Below are 24,735 nucleotides of genomic sequence, written 5' to 3'. Positions count from 1 at the left end.
GTCGTAGATGAATCAAACCACAATTTATCACAGTTTTAAAATCAGAATAAGATTAACACAAACATTTACTTTTTAAGAGTCAAAACTTATAATTGCTTGTGGATCAATACCATCTATCCCAAGTATAATGTTTTACGATAAGAAGAGTTGTCATGGACTACTATTTCAAATGACACTTCCCGTTTTTTTTAAAATAATAATAGTAAGCCAACAGAGTAGAGTGACCAAAGGTACAACGTGGTCAAAGGTACAACAGGTTCCCCTACTCTGTTTTCTTTGTTTATCACTTCAAAACATTTAAATCTAATGTAGTCACAGTTCGAACCTGTTTTATGAGCAGAAGTTTTTCGTTTTTACTAAATTTGTGATTTTTTTTCCTCACTCTTTGAGTAATTTCAACAAGCTCATTACTCTTATTATCAAGTTATTTAACTTTTTCAAGTTTACTAATCTTTAAATAAATGTATTATCTCCCAAGACCACGTGAATACGTATATTTCAAGAACATGCGAGCATTTATCTTCTTTTTTTCATTAAAATAATTTCAATATACCATTTTTCTAAACTTCTTAGAGTTTTCCATTTTAGCTTTTTTAAATTTTCAAATGCTAAACGGTGTTTTTTATTTTAGATTATCATTTTAAAAAAATGCGCGAGTTTGCTAATGCATACAAATATTCATATATACACAAACACCCCCATTTACCATCAACACACATACACACAGTCTCTTCAGTTCGAGTTCTACTACTGCATGTTTTTATAATCCTTAAATGATTTTAACAGCATGCACACTTTTTGTCTGATTTTTTGCAACTTAATTACTTAATTTTTGAAAATGACAATTACAGTTTTTAGGTCAGTTATTTTAAAAAATGAATTATTTAGCAAATACTCTTTGTAGCCTTAGGTTTTACCAGGGAGAATAGTTCCAAATTAATGTTATGCAGGTGCAACTTGCAAAATTTTATTACTAAGCTTTCAAAAGGTACTTATTTACTTACGGAACTTGATGATATCACCTATTTTGTTTTATTCTTGCCCCAGCCCCCAGCCCTGTTAATATTTGTTTTTTATATAATGAAAAGTGGAGATTTTCTCTGAAGGTAAATATGTATACTACTTCTAAGTTTATATTTAAAATTCAAATCGTTAAAAAAACTTCAAACTGTTACTTATCAAAGAACTTACCGGAACTAAAACGATGAACATTAATTATTAAAGTATTTTTTCTACTAAAAATTAATTTTATAGAAACGGAAAGCTTACACTGTGTCGACCAGTGGCACCTTAGGTATGTAACAACAGTTTTACGTGTTCACTAAAAAGCCAATTAAAATTAATATTAAAATTTTTTTTTTTTAACTTCTTTTTCTTTTTGTATATATTACTTAAAGTTCTAACTTATTATGTATTACTTTGAATTGACTTTCTTTTTATATTTAGATAACGGGAAAGTTTTCTTTACAATATTATAACCATGGAAGTTATATCAATTTTATTCAAAATGATTCTTTTTTATCAATACAATGAATTATTTTGTTCTGTTTTTCATATTTGATAAACAATTTGTTTAAACTAAAAAGTTTCTATCTTAGAGTTTTTTTGTTCATAAGAATAATTTTCCAAATACGAAATTTAATTGCATAACTTAATTTAGAAAACTCAATATCTTTAAGTTACTTCACCATATCACTTGTTATACATATAACTGGTGATTTCCAAAAAAATTGTATCTTATTTTTAAAAATATATTAGAAAGAGAAGGAAGAGGATTTAAAGCTAAATAAAAAATAATATATATATATATATATATATATATATATATATATATATATATATATATATATATATATAGACTATATATATAGACTATATGTATAAATATATATATTTTTCTTATAAAGGTATATTTACATGTATTAAAGACTGATGCATTGTTGTTATTATTTATTATATTTTGTTAAACCTTAGAAGCAAAATAAAGATTGAGAGATAAAGACCTATATATTGATTTCATGAGTTTTCAATTAAATATGCCAACCTTTTCAATAAAGTCATATGGTGAAACAAAGTAATATGTTAAATATAGAAAACCTAATAAATAATTTTATGTATACGTTTTGAATACTGTTTTAGAAGTTGATTATATGATTAAATCGTTTTTCATACTTGAAGTGTAAACATTGTATTGAATTTAAGATTGTATTTTTACTAGATTCGATAAAATAAAAAAACTGATGATGGTAAACCAAAATACAAAGCCACGAAGACATGTGACACGCAAAAGGAAAATTTCTGTCGAAATGACACGTGTAGGTTCTATAGTATTGAAAAAACTTATGTAAGACAAAAAATGTTATAAAGAAGTATAAATGCTTTTGAATTTTCAAAAGTAGACATAAATATTCCATTTTAAATTATACTTTGCAGTTTTAACGAAAAACTTTTAAACTTAAGTATATTTAAAAATTTTTCTTGACTGTTGTTACTGTCGTAATCGTCGTAGCGGTTTTAATTTTGTCAAATATCGTGAAAATACCGTTAGTAAAATAAGGTAACATATTTATACCATAAAACTAGGGAACATGCATCAAAAAAACTGGGTAATGTACACCAAAAAAACTACGTAGCGTACACCAAAATTTAAAAAGTGTTTTAACTTATTTAAATGTTTAAATATAAAAAGACTAAAAAATCTTGGTAATTATAATTATTTGAAATATATTTCTTGACCATATGTAACCAATTAAAATAGTGACTTATTTTTTATTAAACACTGAATGAATTTGTTAACACTGAAAAAATTACAGTTATTAGTTTATTAAAAAAGTTCAAACTACTTCATAATTATGTTCATTATTTGGCGTTAAATATTGTTACTAAACAGTAATTGGTTATAATTATTTTAAATTAATAATCTTTTATATTTGAAATTTATTTTAAATTTTTTAAATAAATATATATTTCTTTAAATCAGCTGCTTCTCTTAACAGTGAAGTAATCAAAGTCATACGTAATCAATTTTTTAAAAAGTAAGGAAGTTAATTATTTAAGATAAACGTTTTAACAAAAGAATTATAAATGCTAAATAGTTTTTATTACGTATTTTTATTAAATTTTTTTAAAATTTTCATGCTGTCAATTCATTTTATTATAAAGTTTTGTAAGATGTTTTACGTATTATTTTATCAAATTTTATTTTGAAAAAAATCAACATTGCGAGTTTACGTTGATAATCTTATATTAGGCAAAGCAAAATATCGTCTATTTTTGACATGTAATTCAACAATATCAATTAATAATATTTTTGGAAATAAATATTTAATGTCGTAAAATGGTCCCAATGACAAATTAGCGACACTTATTAAAAAAATATTTAAATACAATAGTTACCGCCAAAAACAGTCTTAAAAACTTTGTGGTTAAACTCAGCTAATTTATGAAAATAATTTGACAAGGATAATTTATTTAAACTTAGGTAATGTTTTTGGGCTCAGATATTTTGCCACAGTACAAACTTTTTCAAGAAAAAGGCCGTTCTTATGTAATTCTTCATTATTCTGGACTTAAAGCAATATGGGATTGGTTTATTTTATTATTGGTCATGTACACGGCGATTGTAATTCCCTTCATGGTAACTTTTGTGCTTTCCCCGAAATCATGCACAGCTACAAATAGATCGTTGTATATTATTGAAAATGTTGTCGATATTATGTTTGTTATTGATATACTTATAAATTTTCGGACATCTTTTGTGGATTCAAATGATGAGGTATTTACACTCACTGCTTCAATTAAAGATGTTACGAAAATTAGTTCAATTTTTAGAAAAGTTTTTTTTTTAGGTTGTTTATGATTCTTGCCGGATTGCTGTAAATTATTTAAAGAGATGGTTTATTTTGGACTTCTTAGCAGCTTTTCCGTTTCAATTACTATGCGTAATATCGCATGTTAATCAGGTATTTGCATAATTTTTGCTATTTAAATATATAGTGTAGTATTTGGTTTGAAAAAATTTTATAAAAAGAGTTTAAAGCTTGCTCATTCCAGGAGGTTCCTATATTAAATTTACAAAGTCCACATCTTGAGTGTTTTGCGTTTCCTAAAATAAAGTTTTTATACGCATTTTGTGTTTGGTATTAATTTAACCATATTTTTGAACTTTTTTTTTCTCAAATAAAATGAAAACAAAACTTAGCTATGACTCACATCAAAAATATTCATATTAATATAATTTATATTATTTCTCTTAGACCACTACTTTAATCAGCTTGGTTAAGTCAGCCCGTTTACTGCGATTGGTGCGAGTTACACGCAAGTTAGACATGTATTTTGAATATAACGTAGCACTATTATTACTTCTCCTTTTTGGGTTTGCGCTAATAGCTCACTGGTTAGCGTGTATTTGGTATGCTATAGGAGCTTACGAAAATTCGTTAAAAAATAGTCAAAGTTGGTTACTAAAGCTTACTAAAGATTTTAATAAAACAATTAACAAAACGGAATTTGAGCTTGACATTTCAACTTCTTATTTAACGGCGTTGTATTTTACACTGAGCAGTATGACTAGTGTCGGTTTTGGAAATGTCTCTGCAAATACTAACAGAGAAAAATTGTTTGCAATACTAATTATGCTTTTAGGAGGTAAGATTTTTTGGGGAGTCAGGTTTTTGGGTGGTTAGATTTTCGGGAGGTAATATTTTTTGGAAGGTAAGGTTTTTTGGGAGATAAGGTATTTGGTTCTTTAGTGTAGCGTTGCATTAAGTTTTATCAAATAAAAATATCTTTTTTTAATTGTTTAGCTCTAATGTATGCTATCATATTTGGCAATGTCACTGCGATTATCCACAGATTGTATTCAGGTATGGCTCATTATCATTCAACCATGCGTCGAGTTCGACAGTTTATTCGCTTCTATCGAATACCATCCCCTTTACGTCAGCGATTGGAAGATTACTCTCAGTATGACTACTCTTACACTAATGGTATTGATATGAATGAGGTTTGTGGGCTGAGTTCTAAAGTTTTAACTACATTTTCTTCTCTATTAATATAGCCATATATATATATATATATATATATATATATATATATATATATATATAAATATATATATATATATATATATATATATATATATATATATATATATATATATATATATATATATTATGTCATTGTTTTGTGGGTCAATTGATAAACATTTTATGTTATTGTTTTGAGCTAAATTTAGGTATTGAAGCATTTTCCAGAAGGTCTCCAAGCAGATGTCTGTCTTCATTTAAACAGACACCTATTTGTAAGAAGCCCAGCATTTCGCGGTGTATCCCCTGGTTGTTTACGGTCATTATCTCTTAAATTGAAAACAACTAGATATACACCCGGTAACTATGTTATTCATTACGGGGATGAAATAGTTAATCTAATGTGGATAGAGCGTGGTACGTTGGAGGTATGGCAAGGAGATAAAGTTGTATTTGTGTTAGGTAAATGATTTTTTGTAAGCATAATCATGACAGAATGGTACTTTACATAAAAATACCATGGTTTCTACATTACTCTTAACATTCTAGAATGTTGCTCTGAATATTCTAGACTATTTTTTTTATATTTGTCACAGCTTTGTAACTTGCTAAAATATAACTATAAAACTATAGATAGTCAATATCACTAACTAAAAACATAACTATAAAACTATAGATAGCCGATTTCGCTAACTAAAAACCTCTGGCGTGTGCACACACCACAGGTTTTTAGCAACCACCGTGATACCACGATGCCCATTGTATTGACAGTTGCAAAACAAACAAGCACCAGTATATGCAACCATTGAAATCATGAAAGATTGCTTGGAAAAACAAGCAGTCATATACTTTGACCCATCCTGAATAGTAATCGGAAGTGTAGAATATAAATCTTTTACATCACTTAAAAGATAAGATACTTACTGAAAATGAAGTTAGCAAAAAAGTCATAAAAATAAATGATGATGGTGAGTCAGATATAAATTTAAAAAATAAAAAAATAATGAAATATGCCAAGATAAAAGAGCAAGTCCTTGGTGCAATGTTTTTGGCCGCTAATGGGTTAAAAAAAAGTAGCTTCAATAGTCCATAATCTAAGCTATACTTCCGCTTGTTCAATCAAAATTTTTTTCCAAAATGAGTTTACATTAATTGTGAGCTTATTTTTTCCACTATCAAACCAATCAAACAACGCAAAGCAGTTTGCTAACGGAGTGAAATATTAAATGATGTTTAAAAAAGTTGGACATTATTTTCTAGTTACTCAACATCCATTCTAAGCTCTAGCGTATTTTTTTTAATTATAACAAAGAAAATTGATTGGCGTGACTTGGAAGATGTTGACACCACTGACCTCAAACCGGTCATCAATTATCATTTTAAAACAATTCCTTTATTTGACAAGCATAATTATAACAGTTGTATATTTTTTACACATATAAAACTATTTCGATAACTTATTGAAAAATCTATATTAAAAATGCCACAATGTCACACGGAGGGGAGAGGAGGGAGGATTTAGGTATCTAACAGAACAACAACAAAATTTATGTATTATTTGAACGGCCACTTATAACCTCAATAAAACAGTCAAAACCACTCAAAATTAGTTCCAAAGTATTCAGATTTCTGAAAGTGCTGTCAAATTAACATCTCAAGCACAAACATTTGAATATCTTTTATAAAAAGGTTTCAAGATTATATAATAAAAACATAGAAACGTAAAAATTAAATTGTAAATTTATAACTTTTACATTTTTTTTTTAGGTAAATGTGATTCCTTCGGCGAAAACTTTGGATTAGTTTACAATCGTCTTATTGGTAAATCGTGTGCGAGTGTATGTGCCCTTACTTATTGTGATATTCAATCTGTTTCACGAGATGATTTGTTATCCATTATGCGCGCTTATCCTGAATTTCATAAAAAGTTTAATAGAAACTTTCAAGTTTCGTTCAATTTGAGAGATTTAGAAGTAAGTGCTTATTACACAGTACCAATAAAAATATTTTGTAAACGCTCTATTTAAAACTTAATTTTTATTGCATGCAATAAGTGATAAAAATTTCCGAAGATTTTTTTAGAAGTTTTTGAATAATGTTCCAGAAAATATCCAAAAAAATATTCAATTGCTTAAAATTTTTGGAAAGTTTGAAAATCATTTTTTTAAATTCACTAATTTAATTTTATTTAATAAAGATGTAATCGCAAAGAATAATCTATTTAATCCTCTTAGAAATCCTATAGTTGACATGTTTTATGTATTCTTATTTGTTTTTTTAAATCAAATCCATGGCCATACTATCATAATTTAATAACACGTCTTTGCAAATAATAATGCTTAGCCGTTTTTGAGGGTACGTAAAAATCAACACTGCCTTCAATTAAATATTTACGATCATATCTAATGCTGCAATTAATGATCAATTCTAATGCTGCTTAGATAAAAGTACTTATGAATTAACTCTTTACAAACAAATCTTGGATCAAGAAAGCTTGCAAAAACTTGTATCGGTCTTTTAACGAAGTCTTCGCATTTTTTAACAAAAGTAGTGATATTCTCTTAGACCTGCGACACAATAGACACTGATGCTGTATTATCCTCTAATTTGAGAATGGTCTCTGAGAAAGCATTTTTTGAACAATTATTTGAAAATTTTCAAAATTTCTAAAAACTTCTGGCTTTGATATTTCTCAGAAATTTTTTATCACGACATGCAATACAAAAGGTTCATAAATACGTTTTAACTAAGTAAACACTTAGTTAAAACGTATATATATCCCTTCGGGCATTTGTTTTTCAAAGTTACGATTTAAATATCTTTTAAACGTTTTTTAAACGTCTTTCAAACGTTCTTTACGTAAGAATGTTTAGAAGACGTTTAAACGATATTTAAAATACATTTAAAACGTAACTTTTAATAACAAATATATGTATATATATATACATATATATATATATATATATATATATATATATATATATATATATAATATATATATATATATATATATATATATATATATATATATATATATATATATATATATATATATATATATATATTTGTATATAGGAGTGTACCGATGCATCGGCATGGGTCTTGGTAACCAATAGTTTTATGCCGATAGTTTTGAGAACATCAGTTTTTTTATTTTTGAGTTCCTATGGTGTATGCAAACATATAAGTATTGCGAAAAAATGCCTAAGTAAACGAAAATGCATGCTTCAGCCAAAGTTATAATAAAAGTCTATCTGTAATATATAAACCTTTCAAAACAATTTTTAATATGTTTTTTATCAGGGGCTCCCCACTTTTTTAGTGCCTTTTTATAACTTATAACAGCAACTGTACGACTTATGGATCCAAACTATACAAAATGAGAAGTTTAAAATCAAGAAATGTGAATTAAAAAAAAAAAAAATTTTGTTGTTTCTTTCCTGATATTTTATTTTGCAAAAAATTAATTTTGAATATTTTTTTTCATAATGATCAAAATAGTTCAAGATTGAACTTTTAGTTGCCGATGGGTTCCGATCAATACCGGTGCATCGGTATTAGCCCTAAATTTGAATTATACTCTTTTCTTTTTTACTAAATAGTAAATTAGGATTGTTTCAAATATAAATAAAATAGACAAATTTTCTGTTTAAAAACTTTTATATATATATATATATATATATATAAATATATATATATATATATATATATATATATATATATATATATATATATATATATATATATATATATATATTACTTTATCCTGACTAGCTTGAAGAGCAAGACCTGAGTAGCTCACTGTGTAATCTCAACCAACAACGACAAAATGTACTCGAACTATTAAAAAGACAGAGTTCTTTTAATGTAGAGAGTTTAAAAAAAACAAACGACGATAGTATATTCAGTAGTAGTTCAGCTCTTAGCAATGATTCTACTATTAGCGGTTATAGGAATCTCAGTAGCAACCACGTCGCTCCAAAGGTGGTGTCTACCATAAATCTATTTCCTAGTCATTCTATTTATGTAACAGATCACTCTAATGATCATAGCGGAAATATATTTTTTCAACAGGAAAACCTGAGTTTATCTACCAATAAAGAGGAGAACCTGAGTTTAACTACCAATAAAGAGGAAAAAAAAATAGATCAAATAAGAAATTGGTTGGAGAATTTTGAAAAAGCAAAAAAAGATATTACATCAATACTAAAACTTTTAAATATTGAAAGTGAAAAAATTTCTGCAATAAAACTAGGAAGTCTAAATAATTTACTTACAGTTCCTAAGCAACCTCGTAAAATATCGATTTAAAAAATTTCACAAAAGTTCTCTCAAAAAATAGATTATACAGATTATTTTTATTTTTTTAAATATAATTTTAACTTGAAAAACTTTAGATTATGTCTAACGCAAAAAGCTTCAATATTTTTAGGACTTAAAAATAATTTTGAAAGTTTTTCTGTTTTATTTTTACTTTTTTGATATTCTTAGCTTTTATCTGACCAAAGTGTTGATTTATAAAAATATATTTTTTGTGAAAATACTTTATAAGAAATATATATATGCATTTAAATATATATTTAAAAAATATATTTTTAAAGAAATAATTCTTATTATAGATGAATATTATAAAGCAAAATTTTTCACTATTTTCTTATATTTACTTATTTATATTACTAATATATCTACTATATTTTCACTTTTGGTATCGGTATTTTTTTAGTTGAATAAGTAAAAAATTTCCAAAATAAATCCTGCAAAATAAAGCATCAAGAGGTTCAATGGATTTTTAAAATGGGCGGATTTGCTTAAAACTTCTTAAATAAACCGCGTTTTTAAAAAACACGGATTCAATCGGAAACATATTTAAATAACTACTTCAACTACTTTTATAGGCAAAACAATTTCAACAATAGTCTAGACTATTGTTGACATCTATATCGATGTTGACGTCTATATAGACATCTATATCGAAAAAAATTTATGAAAAAAAACTTAGAGTTATTTTAGGAGGAAGTAAACAAGCTATTGTTCACAACAAGCTATTATTCACAATAACGCAATAAGCAGAGTGCAAGTCAACCAGTTAATAATCAAATAAAACATAAATTAGTATTAGACCTTTCGTTAACCATCTAAACGTTTTAAAAATAAAAATGACTTTCGTTTAAAGTACACAGAACACGGAAATGCAACTAAGCAGCTATGGTGTAGTGTTTAGAGTTCTGTCAGAACTGGAGTTTTGAGATTCGAAGCCGGCTTTGACCATATACGGATCATTGGTAAGGAAGAAGCTGTGAATTTCCTGATTAAATTCCGCGGTGCTCTGTGATTAGACCGTTGAGATTTCTTATACCAAAGACAAACTAATAAAATATTTTAATACACTTAAAAATGATTGGTTAGTAACAATGAACTAATTACACTGAATCGAATCTATCATTCTGTTGTTTACAAATCAATATTATATCTATTCTAAGGGTTTATCCACAAATTACATCACGAAATATTTTATGGTTTTCGACCCCCTGCCCCCTCGTCTCAACGTCGCAACTCTTTAGTAACAAGTCTCGTATGAGTTGTCACAAAACCACCAACCCCTTCCTTCCCTAGAGTGTGACGTAATTTATGGATGACTCCTAAGACTGATAATTGAGTAACACCAAACGCTGTACTTACTACTATAATATTAATACCAGAATTAATTTTTTTAAAAATACTTTTTACCTTAATTAATTAGTTTAATCAATTAGTCATTACATTATATAATTTTTTTATACACAATTTAGCTAAGCCTTGGACAAGTTATACATGTTAGATACAATATTGAAATCATTTGCATTGACTATAACAATAGAATGATATCTTTACCTGCTTAATTGTCCCAAACGTGTAAACCGTTGCACATAAGTGCTTATTGTTGTTAATTTATATACTCTATTGTAGACTATTTTTTCAAACGCTTTGAAATGAATGATTATTTGGAAATAAAAGTTATGTATCTTCCCGAAAACATTTAGTACTACTTTACAAGTGTTGTTATAAACACTAGGGATTTTAATTTTTTGTGAGAAATTTCAACGCTATTTCGAGTTTTGTCTTAATTCATTAAATCTCAAAAAGCAATGAGATAATGTTAAGTAATTTTCAAATGAATGTTTTGAGGAATCCAGATGCAAGATCAGCACCAAATGCTGGCAAAATAGTTGTCGAAATCTTTAAAGACATCTTTCTTTTTACTTAATTTTTTTTCATTATTTGTTATTCTAAAATGGATTTTGTTAGAAATAACTTTACTTTTTTCAATTATTTCCTAGGTAATGTCCCATGTTTTTTTTAAATCTCCGTTTGACTTTTGCATTTGGGCGGAATAATATAAATTTTTCGATTTGATTTTAACTTTTTCAAATATATTTTGTATTGTTTGTAAATAGATAAGTTAGATTCAGTTCTATTTTTCAGATATATTGCGTAAAGTTTTTGTTTTCGCTATGAGAAATTTCTTATTTGAAGAGTAGGGGAAAGCGTGCACCCTTGATCATAAAATCCAGGGCGCATTATGTTAATAACGTTCTCCTAAATTAATGATAATTGCAAAACTAATATTGATTATAAAAAATATATATATACTTTCTTAAAGTTTATTAAAACCATAAATTTAGAAAACGCATTTTAGGAGCAAGGGTGCATACTTTCCCCTACACTGGAAAAAATGGCATAGTCGCATTTAAAAAGTTTTAAGAAAGTATTTAAGAATCATCTATAAAAGTCTTTGTACGAAGTTAGGAAAAATTTTTTTTTAATAAAAGTTACAATTATTTTATTAAAAATGTAAACTTCAGATAAATTAATCAAGAAATAATTCTTTCTAATTTACTTCTATGCTTTATATGAAAACTTTTATAAATGATTAATATATACTTTCTCAAAACTTTTTAAATGCGACAATTCCGTTTTTTCCCGTGTACTCTTCATTTCTTTTGTGATCCATGGACAATTTAGATACTTTACTTTCATTTATCTTTTTTTTGAATTAGAAAACTACCATTATATTGCGAGCAGAAAATATTTACAAAGATATTGTTGTATATTTGTTGTAAGCAGAACTTGTGTCTCCAAGGTTACAATCTCAATAGACCTTTTCCCAATTCAATGTCATTAGCAAGTTCTTAAAGTTTTGAGTAGAAGACTAATAACCTTCATCTCAGCCAATCAAAAAATATAATGATATTTCATTATGTTTGTTGATTGTGTAGACTGAGTAAGGACTATAATACGACAATATAAAAATCAAATGTTGTAACACTTCACCGAAAAAGTCGAAGGCAATTTAAAAAATTTAAACACAAAGCCGAGACTAACAGGTCAAAGCAATTAAAAATGCATGATTGACTTCAGTGAAACTTAAGATAAAATTTAGCAAGTACAATATTCAAAAAACCAAGAAATGACAAAAATATATAAAGTAAAATGGGGCCAAATGGAATAGATGGATTTTAATTCATTTTTTACGGAATTTTTTAATTTTTTTTTTTTCAAAGTTGTAGAGCATATTGAGCTGTATTTAAATAGATAAAAATCAAGTAACTTTTTTTAAAATTTTTTATAAAGCTTTATTTGATTAAAAAAAAATTTATTCCGTTCTACACTGACATTTGGGGAGAATGAAATACGCAAATATATGTGTAATAAAAACAACATTTAAAACAAAAAGCAATCAATAATAACAATTAAAATATCAATCAAATAAAATTAACTTTCTTATTTTTGTGATGATGTTGAGTCGTTTAGTGGTACTAGAGGTTGAGTTGAGTTTTTAGTTGTGCGGCACTATTTGGAAGAATAAAACTCAGCGCCTTTTACGAATTGCTTTGGTATGCATGTTTGACATAGCCAAACCTTGCAATTTGATTTTTCACACTAGTACCATTCCATATTTTGACTTGCTGAAGCTTCGCCTAAAACTTCTCGGCACTCTTTACATTTAAATTGGTTTGCAGTAAATATTTTCGTTGGACTTGTGGCTTGGTTTATTTTCTGTTCGCCATTCGAGCAAAGCTTAGGTTGTTTTTTAACTTGATTTGCTACTTTTTTGCTCTCAGCGTCTTTCAGCATTTCAGTTTTGAGACACTCCCTTTCGAATACTAGCAAATAAGAGCTGAAAAGTTTTTTTTTCCAGGCGACTAAAACATTCTTTTAATAAGTTGCTGAACTTTGTCTCTGCATATAACTGTTGAAGTAATTTGCGCCAAACTCTTTTGACATGGCAATAAACACCGACATCTAGTGGCATGTGACGAGTGAGCTGGTAAGCAAATTAACAAGATATTGTTTTCGATGCAAATAAGTACGACCCGATAAGTGACATGTGTCACATGTCCATTTACGACTAAAATATGAATACCTAAAACTAGATAACTATAATTAGATTGATTTAATCTTTTGTGAATGTAAAATTAGATAAATAAAATTAGATTGAACTAATTACCTTGAATTTTCCTAATGGCGGGAACATGCACAGTACAAATTGCTTATCTTCCATCCATCTGGATAGAGGTATAGCGTATATGGCATCATCTGGACCACTTAAACACGAATCTCTGTACGGACTTTTTTTTGATTTAAAGATAATGCATGGAGCAAGACGATTACCAGCAGCATTAGTGCATTTTCCAATTGTATAATAGATTTTTTTATTGTTGCTAACCAATTTCAATAGTCGTTTTGCACCACGCCTGCAAACTATATTTTTCTTACCCTGATTACCAGAGAAGCCAATTTTATCAAAATTCTACAGATGACATGGAGTATTTTTGTTGATACCTACTACGTTAAATTCTCTTTGCAGTGTGTTGAAATACTTTGCTACTATTTCTTTCGTGCAAGAAGCGGCTCTGAGTAATGAAATATTGCCTATGGCTCTGATGCTCAACCTATGACTCCACCGGTTCTTGAAAAAGTTATATCAATCTCTTCCTGGTATACCATTAAGAAACAAATGAGATTGACCTTAGTGTTACAAATAGTCGGTAACAAGTGTGATGACGTTATTGTAAGTTCTACCAAAACCCAAATCGGATAATTTGATGAGCGTATCTACCAGAACTGATTCAAGCAGATTTGTTAAGTGAAAATACACCGCTTCGTACTTTAACCACCTCTTCGGTGTATAGTTTTTCTTTATTCTTTGCATGCAAGTTGTTTTGAGGCATATTTTATATTAAAGTAGATTTAACAATAATCCATTTGAAATTTATGCACAAAATTTATAGAGATAGCTTGGTCACTTGAGATTTAATTATTTAATAAAAAACTCATCTAACAAGAAAGTAATTAGCGTATTTCATTTATTCATTAGAATCATTTAATAAAATTATTCTGTAAAAGTCATTCATTTAAATTCAGAAAAATTTCATTAATAAAATGTTTTCAATACAAAAAGTTTATAGGTGGAGATTTATTGGTCACTTAAGATTTATAAAAAAAGCCGCATTTAAGAAGTGAGTTATTGCTTCACTTATTTCATTCAACAAATTCTCCTTTTTCGTTTTTTACTCATAACTTTTTTTCCTAAATAGCAAATTTACTTTTAAAAGAAGATTCTTGATCAGCGTAAAAAGTTATATCAGTAAACTTTTTAAGTTCAATGATGTCAAATTTAACTAGAGTTTTAAGTTCATTTTTCAAAATAATAAAAATAATCTTTTTCGCATACTTAAAAATTTATAACAAATTTTTTTCCATCAAAATATAATTTGATATCATCTTACTCAGAAAAGTATTCTCTACAACGTGATTTAAAAATATTTGCAGAAAAACTATTTAATAATTAATTAAGAGTTGAGGAATTATTATTGTCAAAGCAATTTCGTTCAACCCGCTTTTTCATTTTTTTTGTTTTACTTTTTATATAAAAAGTGCTAAGGATTAGATGGATTTTAAAGAATTCTTACTAAACAACATATGATTATAATTGTGGTTCTATATATGTATATATGTATATGTATATATACATATATAGAACCAAAATTAGAATATATATATATATATATATATATATATATATATATATATATATATATATATATATATATATATATATATATATATATATATATATATATATATATATATATATATATACATTGTTAATACCATAAATACTATTAATAATTATTAGTTATTACTTAATAGTAATTATTACACCGCTTCTTGGCCTAATGGCTAAGATAAAGTGTAGTATCTGTTCTTTAGTGGTTGAGTGGCAATTAAACCCTTAAGTAGGTCATACGCGGAGTTTCAACTCCCTAATAACACCGCCTTCTAGGGCCCTGTGTAAACCTGGTTTCAGCAGCAGGTGTCTCTAGCTGGACGTACAAAAAAAAAATTATTACATAATAAATATTAAAACTTTTTACTATTGATCTTATTATAGTTTCTTTAATATAGCTATTGTTAATACTATTATTATTGTTATTTTTATTTTAATTCATTTCAACTTTATCACTTTGACCGTTTATTTTAATTATTTAATAACTATTAATAATAGTTGTGTAAATAATCTGAAGTTAACTACCCATTATGATTTCACTCAAACACATGGTCGAATATCTATAAAACCATCAAATTATAGAACAGCCTACCTTTTCAACTTGAATTAAAAAAACTTGCTATGTTTCATTAACTATTGTTAGTAAATTAAAGCTTATTAAACTAGTATTATTAAAGCTTTTAAGCAAATTAAAGTTTATTAAACTATATTATTATTATTCCAGTTTGTTTTTATACTATTATTATTATTTTAGTTATAACTAATACTTCTATTTTTGTTGTTGTTGTTGTTGTTGTTGTTGTTGTTGTTGTTGTCGTTGTTGTTGTTTTAATTGACTTCATAGTATCACATTACATACATACACATACGTATGTATGTAGGTATGTATGTATGTATGTATGTATGTATGTATGTATGTATGTATGTATGTATGTATGTATGTATGTATGTATGTATGTATGTTTGTATGTATGTATGTATGTATGTATGTATGTATGTATGTATGTATGTATGTATGTATGTATGTATGTATGTATGTATTTATGTATGCGTGTATAGGCAATGCGGTTTATCCCCCTCCGGCTTATTGCCATATAGAGGTCACATACCCGGGCCTGCGAAGACAAGTTCAGCTCATTAAAAAGTTCAACCGCATTGAAATGCTTCGGGACTATGCTTGTAACCTTTTTTTTAGTAAACAAAAAGAAAACGACATCAAGATTGCCCTTAAAATCTTAATCTTTATACGTTGACGCAAATAGGTACGTTCATAATAATTTAAAAATAGTATTTTGACGGTTGTTTTAATAAAAATAGTTTCAGTGAATTTTGTTGTTTTTTGTCGAATGAAACTCGTTTTTTTTTAAATTATCGGTTACAAGCATACTCCCGGGACAACTTGAAATTGCTTTGATGTTTGCGGCTTGATGAATTTCCATCCTTTTTATACTTCCATGCCAAGAGTAAATGAGTTTAAGAAGAACGAAATAAGTTAGAGTGACAGCCAGAAGAAGTCGAGTTAGAAAGATAGCATAGAGAAAGCGGACAGATAATTGCACTGAATGTTAGAATGTGCAATTCATACAATTAATTAGATATACCTAATTAACGTATTAAAATAAACGTTATCATCATTAGTGATGATAACGTTTATACTTATTATAATTAATATATATGTATACATGTATGTATGCATTTAAGTTTTGTTTAAATGAAAAACAACATTTATATGATATTTAAAGTTTCATGCCTCGCGGAAACCATCAGCTATTAAACACATAAACTTGCGGCAAGCATCATCTATTAAACACATAACCGTAAAAAAATGTTTAAAAAAACCGTTTAATTTATAAATTTAAATAACAGCCTCAAATTACCCAAACCGCTCGCCTATTAAACAGTGTTTATGAAAAAATACGGAATAAAAAGTTATGAAATTAACGGAAAAGACGGAACAAAAACATCTCTTGAAAAACAACGTTTTCTGGAAATTTTAAACAAGTTATTGATTGCTATAAAACCAAATCAGGCTTACAACTTAAAATCAGGTTTTAGAAAGTGTGGTATTCATTCAGTGAATGTCAATCAACTTCTCACACAATTTAGAGAAAGGGAGAGAAGAGAGAAAAAGAATCATCCGATAAAGAATTTTTAGAAGACAACTTTAAGAATTTTTTACAAGAAAAATATAAATCCTTGCAGTCTGCAGAAACTAAAAAACAAAAAAATAAAGTTTTCTATTCTTGTAGGGAAAAGTGTTGGCACAGAAGATTTATAAAAATTTGATAAGGGTTTGATATTGGCAAACAAATAAGTCTTTTTAATAGTTAATTTTACGTTTCCTATGACAATAAGCACGTAAAAAACATACAACATTAAGTGTTTCATCATTTAACCTTGACCTTAGTTTAGCGACAAATAGACCACTTGCAGAACTTGACCTTTCAGCCTCCACACTTGTTACTTGGATTGACTTCAAAGCCGTGTGCAACAAATCTGCTTATTTGTTTTTTTATTAGCTTAAATACTGCCATTTCTTTGCGCATTAGTTTGGAAGTTGATTCTATTTTTTGTTTCTTTGGTGAAACCCCTTTGACTGCCTCTTTGATGGAGAACTCGAGCTCTTCTGAAAAGGAAGTAAATTGTTGTTCCTGACTAGTTTCATTGTCTGAAAAATGTCCTCATCTATAGACTCACTTCTCTTTTGCTCAAACAAACGATTAAACAAACTTGGTGCAGCAGTAGCCATTGCATTTCTCTTTGGCATGGAATTTTCGAAAATGGCATGAGTTGCTCCTGGATTAATCAGATATATAACTAAGTTTACTAATAAAGCATTCCTCCTCTCAGTGACTCTTTTAGTAAATGAGTCAACTAGCTCTTGACTAAAGGTATTTTCCTGGCTTTTAAGCTGCTTTAAAATAAACTTAGAATGCCATCAGATGATAGCAAGTTCAAATCTCTTCTGCAAAGTGCTTTAGCAACAACCTTGATTGGTTCTAAAGCATTTGCTAGATTTTGTAAAGTGGTAAATTCAGACTTAGAAATCATAACATCGCTTGATAACTTAATCAGTGACATTTCTCTGCTGGCATAGACCCATGTACCCTGATCATTCCAAGGTTCCAATAATCACCTTCCACATAAACATTTATGTTCATATAACTTCTGTTTCTGGATGAAGTATACTCATCAAGGGTTAAGCTAAATTTGTGATCAACAAGCTTCTTTTCTGCAAATTGCTGCTGCTATGTTTTCTTGATATCTTTATTAAGTTTCATATGTAGAGCTTTAATCGATTTAGCATCTTTGGGTAAATATATATCTTTGTGTCTCTACAGCTGTTCTCAAACGTTGACTAGTTGAGAAAACACGAAAGGGCAGCCCATGAAATAAGCTCAGCCAAAACAACATCAACAGGATCCTTTGCCTTAAAAAACGAATCAATGGGTTTGAGTTTCTTCTCAGGAAACTCAAAGTCATTAAACCCATTGACAACAGCAGCAGACGTGATGTTGTGCTTTGTCCTCAGGTGGTTCCCCATGGAGCTTTTGGTTCCTCCTTTACACTTAATTTCTTGGTTGCAGAGCTTGCACTCGGCCAATTCAAGTTCTTTTGAGTGCAAAAAGTGCTTTTAAACTGGTGCGTTATCCATGTGGACTTCAGAAAACGACATTTTTATTTTTGTGAAAAGTTGTTTTACTTTTTTACATCACAAATTGAAGTAACTTACTGTTAAAGTTCAAGTGGAAGCAAAATGAAATTCATTTATTTTCTCGAGCAACTACACATCAAGAAAAGTGTTTTAGAATTGCCAAATAACCAAGTAAATTTTGCACAAAAGATATATATCCAAAAACCGGTTTTGAAAATAACATTTTCGGATTTCGATTTCCTAAAATTTTACTGTTTCCGGAAACCGGTAACCAGTTTTCCTTTCTCTAATAACAGTTCTAGCTCAAAGTTATTGAGTAGCATTGAAAATAAACTTGTCAACAAAAAGAATAAGAATGAGAAATTAAGCTCAGAAAATTCGAGACTTGTGAACTTTTTCCTGGTCAAATTATAAATGTCAAGGAAAACAGTGCTTATGTGAAGCCAATGGTAAAAAATGTTAAATGCTTGTCTGACACAAGAACATTTTTATTAATGAGACAATATTTGTTTCACATCAAGGAGCAACAAAAAGTAACCTAAACTAGAGAACTTTACATTGTACTTCTATTACACTTTCTCTAGAAGTTTGTTTATCGTGTTAAATTCTTTATTAATCAAAACAATAGTAAATCTGATTTTATATTTTTATTTGTCTTTAAACTCTCGTTAGAATTTCCTTTAAACAGTTAGATATAAAGAATTTAAATAGCAAAATTTATAAAAACGGTAAAGTTTTTTTCAAATTTTCTAAGCCTGTGCAAGTTTAGCCAAAGCCCCGGTTAACTTAGGATATAATTTAGACACCGATGAAAAATACTTCTTAAATGGTTAAAAAAAAAAATTCTAAAAATAACAGTTTTTAGTTAGTCTAAAGAAAATTTTTATAAATATTAGAGAAGTTTAAAGCCAATTTTTAGAAACACAAAGCAAAAAATTTCAAATTTTTGCGCAAGTTAGCCAAAGGTTTTAAAAAAAACAAAAAAACAAAAATCAAAATATTTTACGGAAAAAAAAAACTGAAACTTTTTAGCCGAAACGTCGAGAAATTTTTCTTAGTTTTTGTTTTCGTTTTCTTAGTTTTAGTTTTCTTATTTTTTTCTTAATTTTTAAATGACCGGTCTGTCCGCATTTTTCTATTCCACGACGATCTATGGTTGGAAGTAAAGCATTAATTCCCAAAGTTTTTTTTTTTTTTAAACATCTTCGCTTCCAACAAGGCTGCAAGCAACCATTAATTAAAGTTGGAAGTTACTTGAAGAGAAAAGATGAAGATTGTAGAGCAAGATAACGATTGAAGTTTGAAATATTTTTACAATATATTCCGCAAATTCCACTCATTTTTTTAAACGTTTATTTGAAAATATCTTAATAAGTTCACTCCTAAATTTTTTGCGTAAAACTATCTATGTATGATTTGATCGTAAACACGATATTTATAATTATTCTTATTAGAAGCATTATTATATTCTTATAAAAAGTATATATATCCCTTTGCAGGAAATTCAGATAAAAAAACAAAAAACAAAATGCATATGGAACTATACATCATATAAGAATTTCCAAAGATATCTATGGTGTGCCAAAATCAAATGCAAGCCACATGGTGGCATGAAGTCAATAATCAATCCTTTAGTTCCCTGTTCCCTGAAATAATAAAGAATACTTTAGTATACATTTTAAGTTTTTCAAACTTCCAAAATACCTAAGTTAAAAAAGTTAAAAAAATCAAACAATTTTTTACCAGTTTTCTATAATCCAGTCTGAAAAAATTGCAATGAATGCAATTATATATTTGATTACTGGAACATTTATCGATAACTTCCTATATAAAACTAAGTTCTGGAACTAAAAATATGATCACAATAAATTGTTCATTTTTACTACCATTAATAAACACTGATAATCCATTTTTAACAAGATTTGTCAAATCTGTGAACAGTTTTTTTCACATATAACTCGATATTCTCATGACTTTTATTCCCACACCAAAGAGAAGTTAAATTCGAAATTGCAAAAGAAGTTTAATTGGATAACGACAAGCAGTACTAAAAATTATCTCCAGTCTCGCGTATAAATAAAGTTTTAATTATACGCGAGACTGGAGATAGTTTTAAATTAATGTCAAACATTTCATAAAGAGTTTATTCTTCAGAATCAATATATCTCTTATTACCTGTTGTTTTTCAATTAAGAAAAACTTTTTGTAAAGTGGGTGGATAGGACTCTTCGTAGTTTTTCTTAAATACTACGTATTTAAGAAAAACTACGTATTTATAACACTCACAACTGAAACTAGTACTATGATTGTGAATTTCTTGAATTGGACGTACATCTATATTAAAATAGTATTTTTTGAGTTAGTCATACGTTGGAATTATTACATTATTTTTCTTGAGAATGTTTTTTTAAACTTTATACATCTGCGAAATTTGGACTTTATCCATTATTATTAAAGCAATATCATGACAGTCAAGTTTTTTTACAGCTGTTGGAAACCGTAACCTTTTAATTATATGAACTAAGAAATCAATGCTTTCATCTATTGCCTTGTCGAAAATTTCTGGACATTCATTGATTATATAATTCACAAAACTTTTAAAAGTAATTTAAATTTAAAAGATTCAATAATTTGATATATCTAAAAGCAAAATGTAGAGGATCAGAAGTATTTACAACATTTACATCTTAGACTTCTAATAAATGAAGTGTGATATTCCGAGATTTGATAACTTTTTGCCATTTATTTTATAAGGCTGCCATTTACTTAAACACTAAAAAAACAAACGATTAACTTCACGACAAAATGTTGGATTAATGTAGATACATCTTTTTTGTATATTGTTATCACACATAATTATTCCTTCGTATAAAGGTTTTCCATTAGATTTGTTAATATTTAAAATTACGAATGATTCTTCTCCAAAATCAGAAACAAACTTTCTTTTTGCTAAATATCCATTAAATGCTTCTGTATTCGATGCATCACAATAAACTTTTTCATCAAAGCTTACTATCACTCTACATTCTGTGTTTAAATATTGAAATAAGTGTAAATTTAAGAGTTAACATTTTTTTTTTGCAGTAATATTTTATCATTGAAATCAACATTTTCCTCGCATACACCGAAGTATAACACAGAACAGAAAAAATAGAAAAAAGTTAATTTTTTCTTTTAAAATTGAATAAATATGTGTGTTTAGATAAAATACATAAATAAATACTTAGAAATATAATCATAACAAATATTTTGGTTTTCTCTAAAGTTAAGGACTTAAACTATACAATTTAAGCTAGAGGTTGAAAAATATATTCTGGCATAGCATCAAACATAAAACATAAAAAGAAAATATCCTGAAGAAATACAAGAATATCCCGACGAAATACACAACTTCAATGGTTTATAACTTGAAGTCAAAATATGATTCTAAGATTTTTTTTTTCACCCACTACGTACTCAATTACTTTAAAAATATAAAACAAAAAACTCAAACTAAAAAGAATAAAACTGTAAAGAGTTATTCTTTTTTTAGTAAGCAGAACCGAAAAAAAACTGCAAAACGTCGGAAATTCACTTCCACTAACTACTGTTAAATACCAGAAAACAGATCGTCGTGTTCTATCTTTCTAACTTAATTACTTTCAATTTTACCAATATTTTTCTTTTCTTAAAGTTCCACTTTTCCGTCCTCCTTCACTTCTCAGAAATTGTGTAACTTCAACTATGTTGCAAATACTTACAAATCATAACAAAATTATTTAAAAAATTCCCTTTAGAATCATAAGAAAATTAATAAAAAAATTTTTAAGTACCAAAATCTTATCTGGTATGTAGTTTTATTTATAAATTTTTTATAGTTATCCAAAGAAAAGAAAGGTTCTTAACCTTAGTCTTTCCGGTAGAGACAACGAGATTCTTTTAACCAAAAGTTTTTAAAGCTAAGAGGTCCCTGTTTCATTTGTTCTCTAACCTTTTATAGAACTGGACAAAACTATTACTTGCGTTGTAGTGGATGTTGATCTTACAATAGCCGTCAAAATCTTTTATTAAAAAAAAAATTCATGTAGGGATGTAAAACTCCTTGTCCCACTTGGATCTAGGATTCTTGAAAAATAAGTCATTGTGCAGATTTATTTAAAACAACAGCTACTTTATAAACAGATCTTCCCAAAAAAATTGAACATTGTACTTAGATAATCATCTTAGAAAAAAGAAGTGACGCTGTTTCTATATAAAAAGTGTTTAACACTTTCTTATGGTCAAACGTATAAATGTTGGGACATGAAATTTTGAGAAAGTTCTGGAAAAGGTTTTGGAATGAGCACGTCATGTTAAAGCAAATTATAAGCATCATTTGAAAGATTTTTATAGTGGGAACATATTTTCAAATTATAATACTAAATTTGAATAAATACCAACGTTAAATAAAATCAGAAAAAAAAGGTTTTTCATTAAACAAAAAAATAACGTTTGCTAAGAACCACGCCGTAAAACGTTCATTAGTAAGTACCTTAAAATAATCGTCGTTTGCTTTTGCAAAGTTTTTCCACATTACGATTGGTTTTCTCTTCTACAGAACACCGAAGTAAAATAACATAAGTAAAAGGAAAGTTAAACACCATGCCATATAAATTTAAAGCTTATACCAAAGTCTTTAAACAAATGAAATAAGAGTGGAAGTAAAAGCCTTTAAAAAAATTAGAAACAAATTATTACAGTTGTCTTATTTGCAATTTTAAAGCTAAAAAAAAAATATTTAAGACAAACATCTGTTAATCATAATACTGATATTTGGGATAAACAATACTGTAATGGCTAAAAATTTATATGCTCTAGATAGAGGTAAAACTTTGCTTCAGATTGAAGTAAAAATTTGCTTTAGATGGAGATAAAACCTTACGCCAAATGGAGGTAAAATTTCACTTGTGAGTATGCCAAAAGATGAAAATACATATTCATTACAAATAAGAGCAATAATTTATAAAACTTGCTGAGTATTTCCAAGCAGGAAATAATACATTTCTTATGCACAAAATTGGGGAATATAAGTTTTTACTAATAGTTCACATGTGAGCAAATAACCTGTAAACTGTGAACAAGGACTGTGAATAAATAGTTTGTGAGTTTAAAAGTATATCGGATCTAAAAGAGGCAGAATCAGCTATTAGCAACAGCCATATTACATTTGGGTTTTATGTTACATAACAAAAAGTTATTTACATTAACAGCATTCAATTAACACCAAAAATAAATGCTTATTAGATGTTCTGGATCAAATTACCTGAAGAGACGGCTGATGATTAAAAAAACCGTCAACAAAAAAACTCAACGTCATTGATCGGCTTTTATTATTTTTATTTTTAATTTTTTTTTAATATTTCGCCGCGAAAGAATATTTACAATTACAAAGTAAACGAATAATGACCGGGAAAAAAGAAGAATATAGTTGCCTTATCACTAAGCTCCGTAATATACCGCAATAATATACCGCAATAATATACCGCAATAATATACCGCAAGATACTCGTGAAGTTTAACTAGCTTATAAAAACCGTGTAAAATAAAATACAAAATCAAAAAACATAATTATTTTTTAGTACCGTTAAAATTTACTAAAAATATAAATAAATAGGGATTAACAAACAAACCAAAAACAAAAACACAATAAAACAAAAATAAACAAAAAAAACTATTCCGTACCTTATAATATTTATGTAATTGAACAAATAAATAAATAATTTAAAAGTCCATTTATTTTTAGATTTTGTTAATTTATAAATTAAGATCGTCTAGTTATTTAATGCAAAATAATTGAGAAAAAAATATAGATAATAAAAAGGAAATAAGGTAAAAAGTGAATGGTTGCACGCACAATAACGCTCATATATATAATAAACTATATATATATAAAAAATAAAAAATTAAAAGCTATAGTTCCAACACATCCATATACGTGAAAATTATAATATACGATTTTGGAAACTTTTGATTATTATTATTTT

General features: G+C 27.5%; 1 protein-coding gene and 1 pseudogene across 1 annotated transcript; both read left to right on the top strand.

Moving 5' to 3' along the window:
- The first annotated feature begins 1,967 nt into the window (after window positions 1–1,967).
- LOC100198513 (potassium voltage-gated channel subfamily H member 6) lies at window positions 1,968–9,403 on the top strand. Its single transcript, XM_065810966.1, has 9 exons — window positions 1,968–2,074; window positions 2,219–2,315; window positions 3,482–3,775; window positions 3,849–3,962; window positions 4,257–4,647; window positions 4,806–5,005; window positions 5,237–5,489; window positions 6,795–7,000; window positions 8,802–9,403. The coding sequence occupies exons 1-9, from the start codon at window positions 2,019–2,021 to the stop codon at window positions 9,336–9,338; spliced, it is 2,148 nt and encodes a 715-aa protein (XP_065667038.1). The 5' UTR covers window positions 1,968–2,018; the 3' UTR covers window positions 9,339–9,403.
- A 5,828-nt stretch (window positions 9,404–15,231) lies between these two features.
- LOC136087657 (U2 spliceosomal RNA) lies at window positions 15,232–15,449 on the top strand (annotated as a pseudogene).
- The last annotated feature ends 9,286 nt before the right edge of the window (window positions 15,450–24,735 follow it).

The sequence above is a fragment of the Hydra vulgaris genome, chromosome 11 (assembly GCF_038396675.1).
Source record: "Hydra vulgaris chromosome 11, alternate assembly HydraT2T_AEP".
NCBI lineage: Eukaryota > Metazoa > Cnidaria > Hydrozoa > Anthoathecata > Hydridae > Hydra > Hydra vulgaris.
This window is presented reverse-complemented; position numbering and strand designations above follow the sequence as displayed.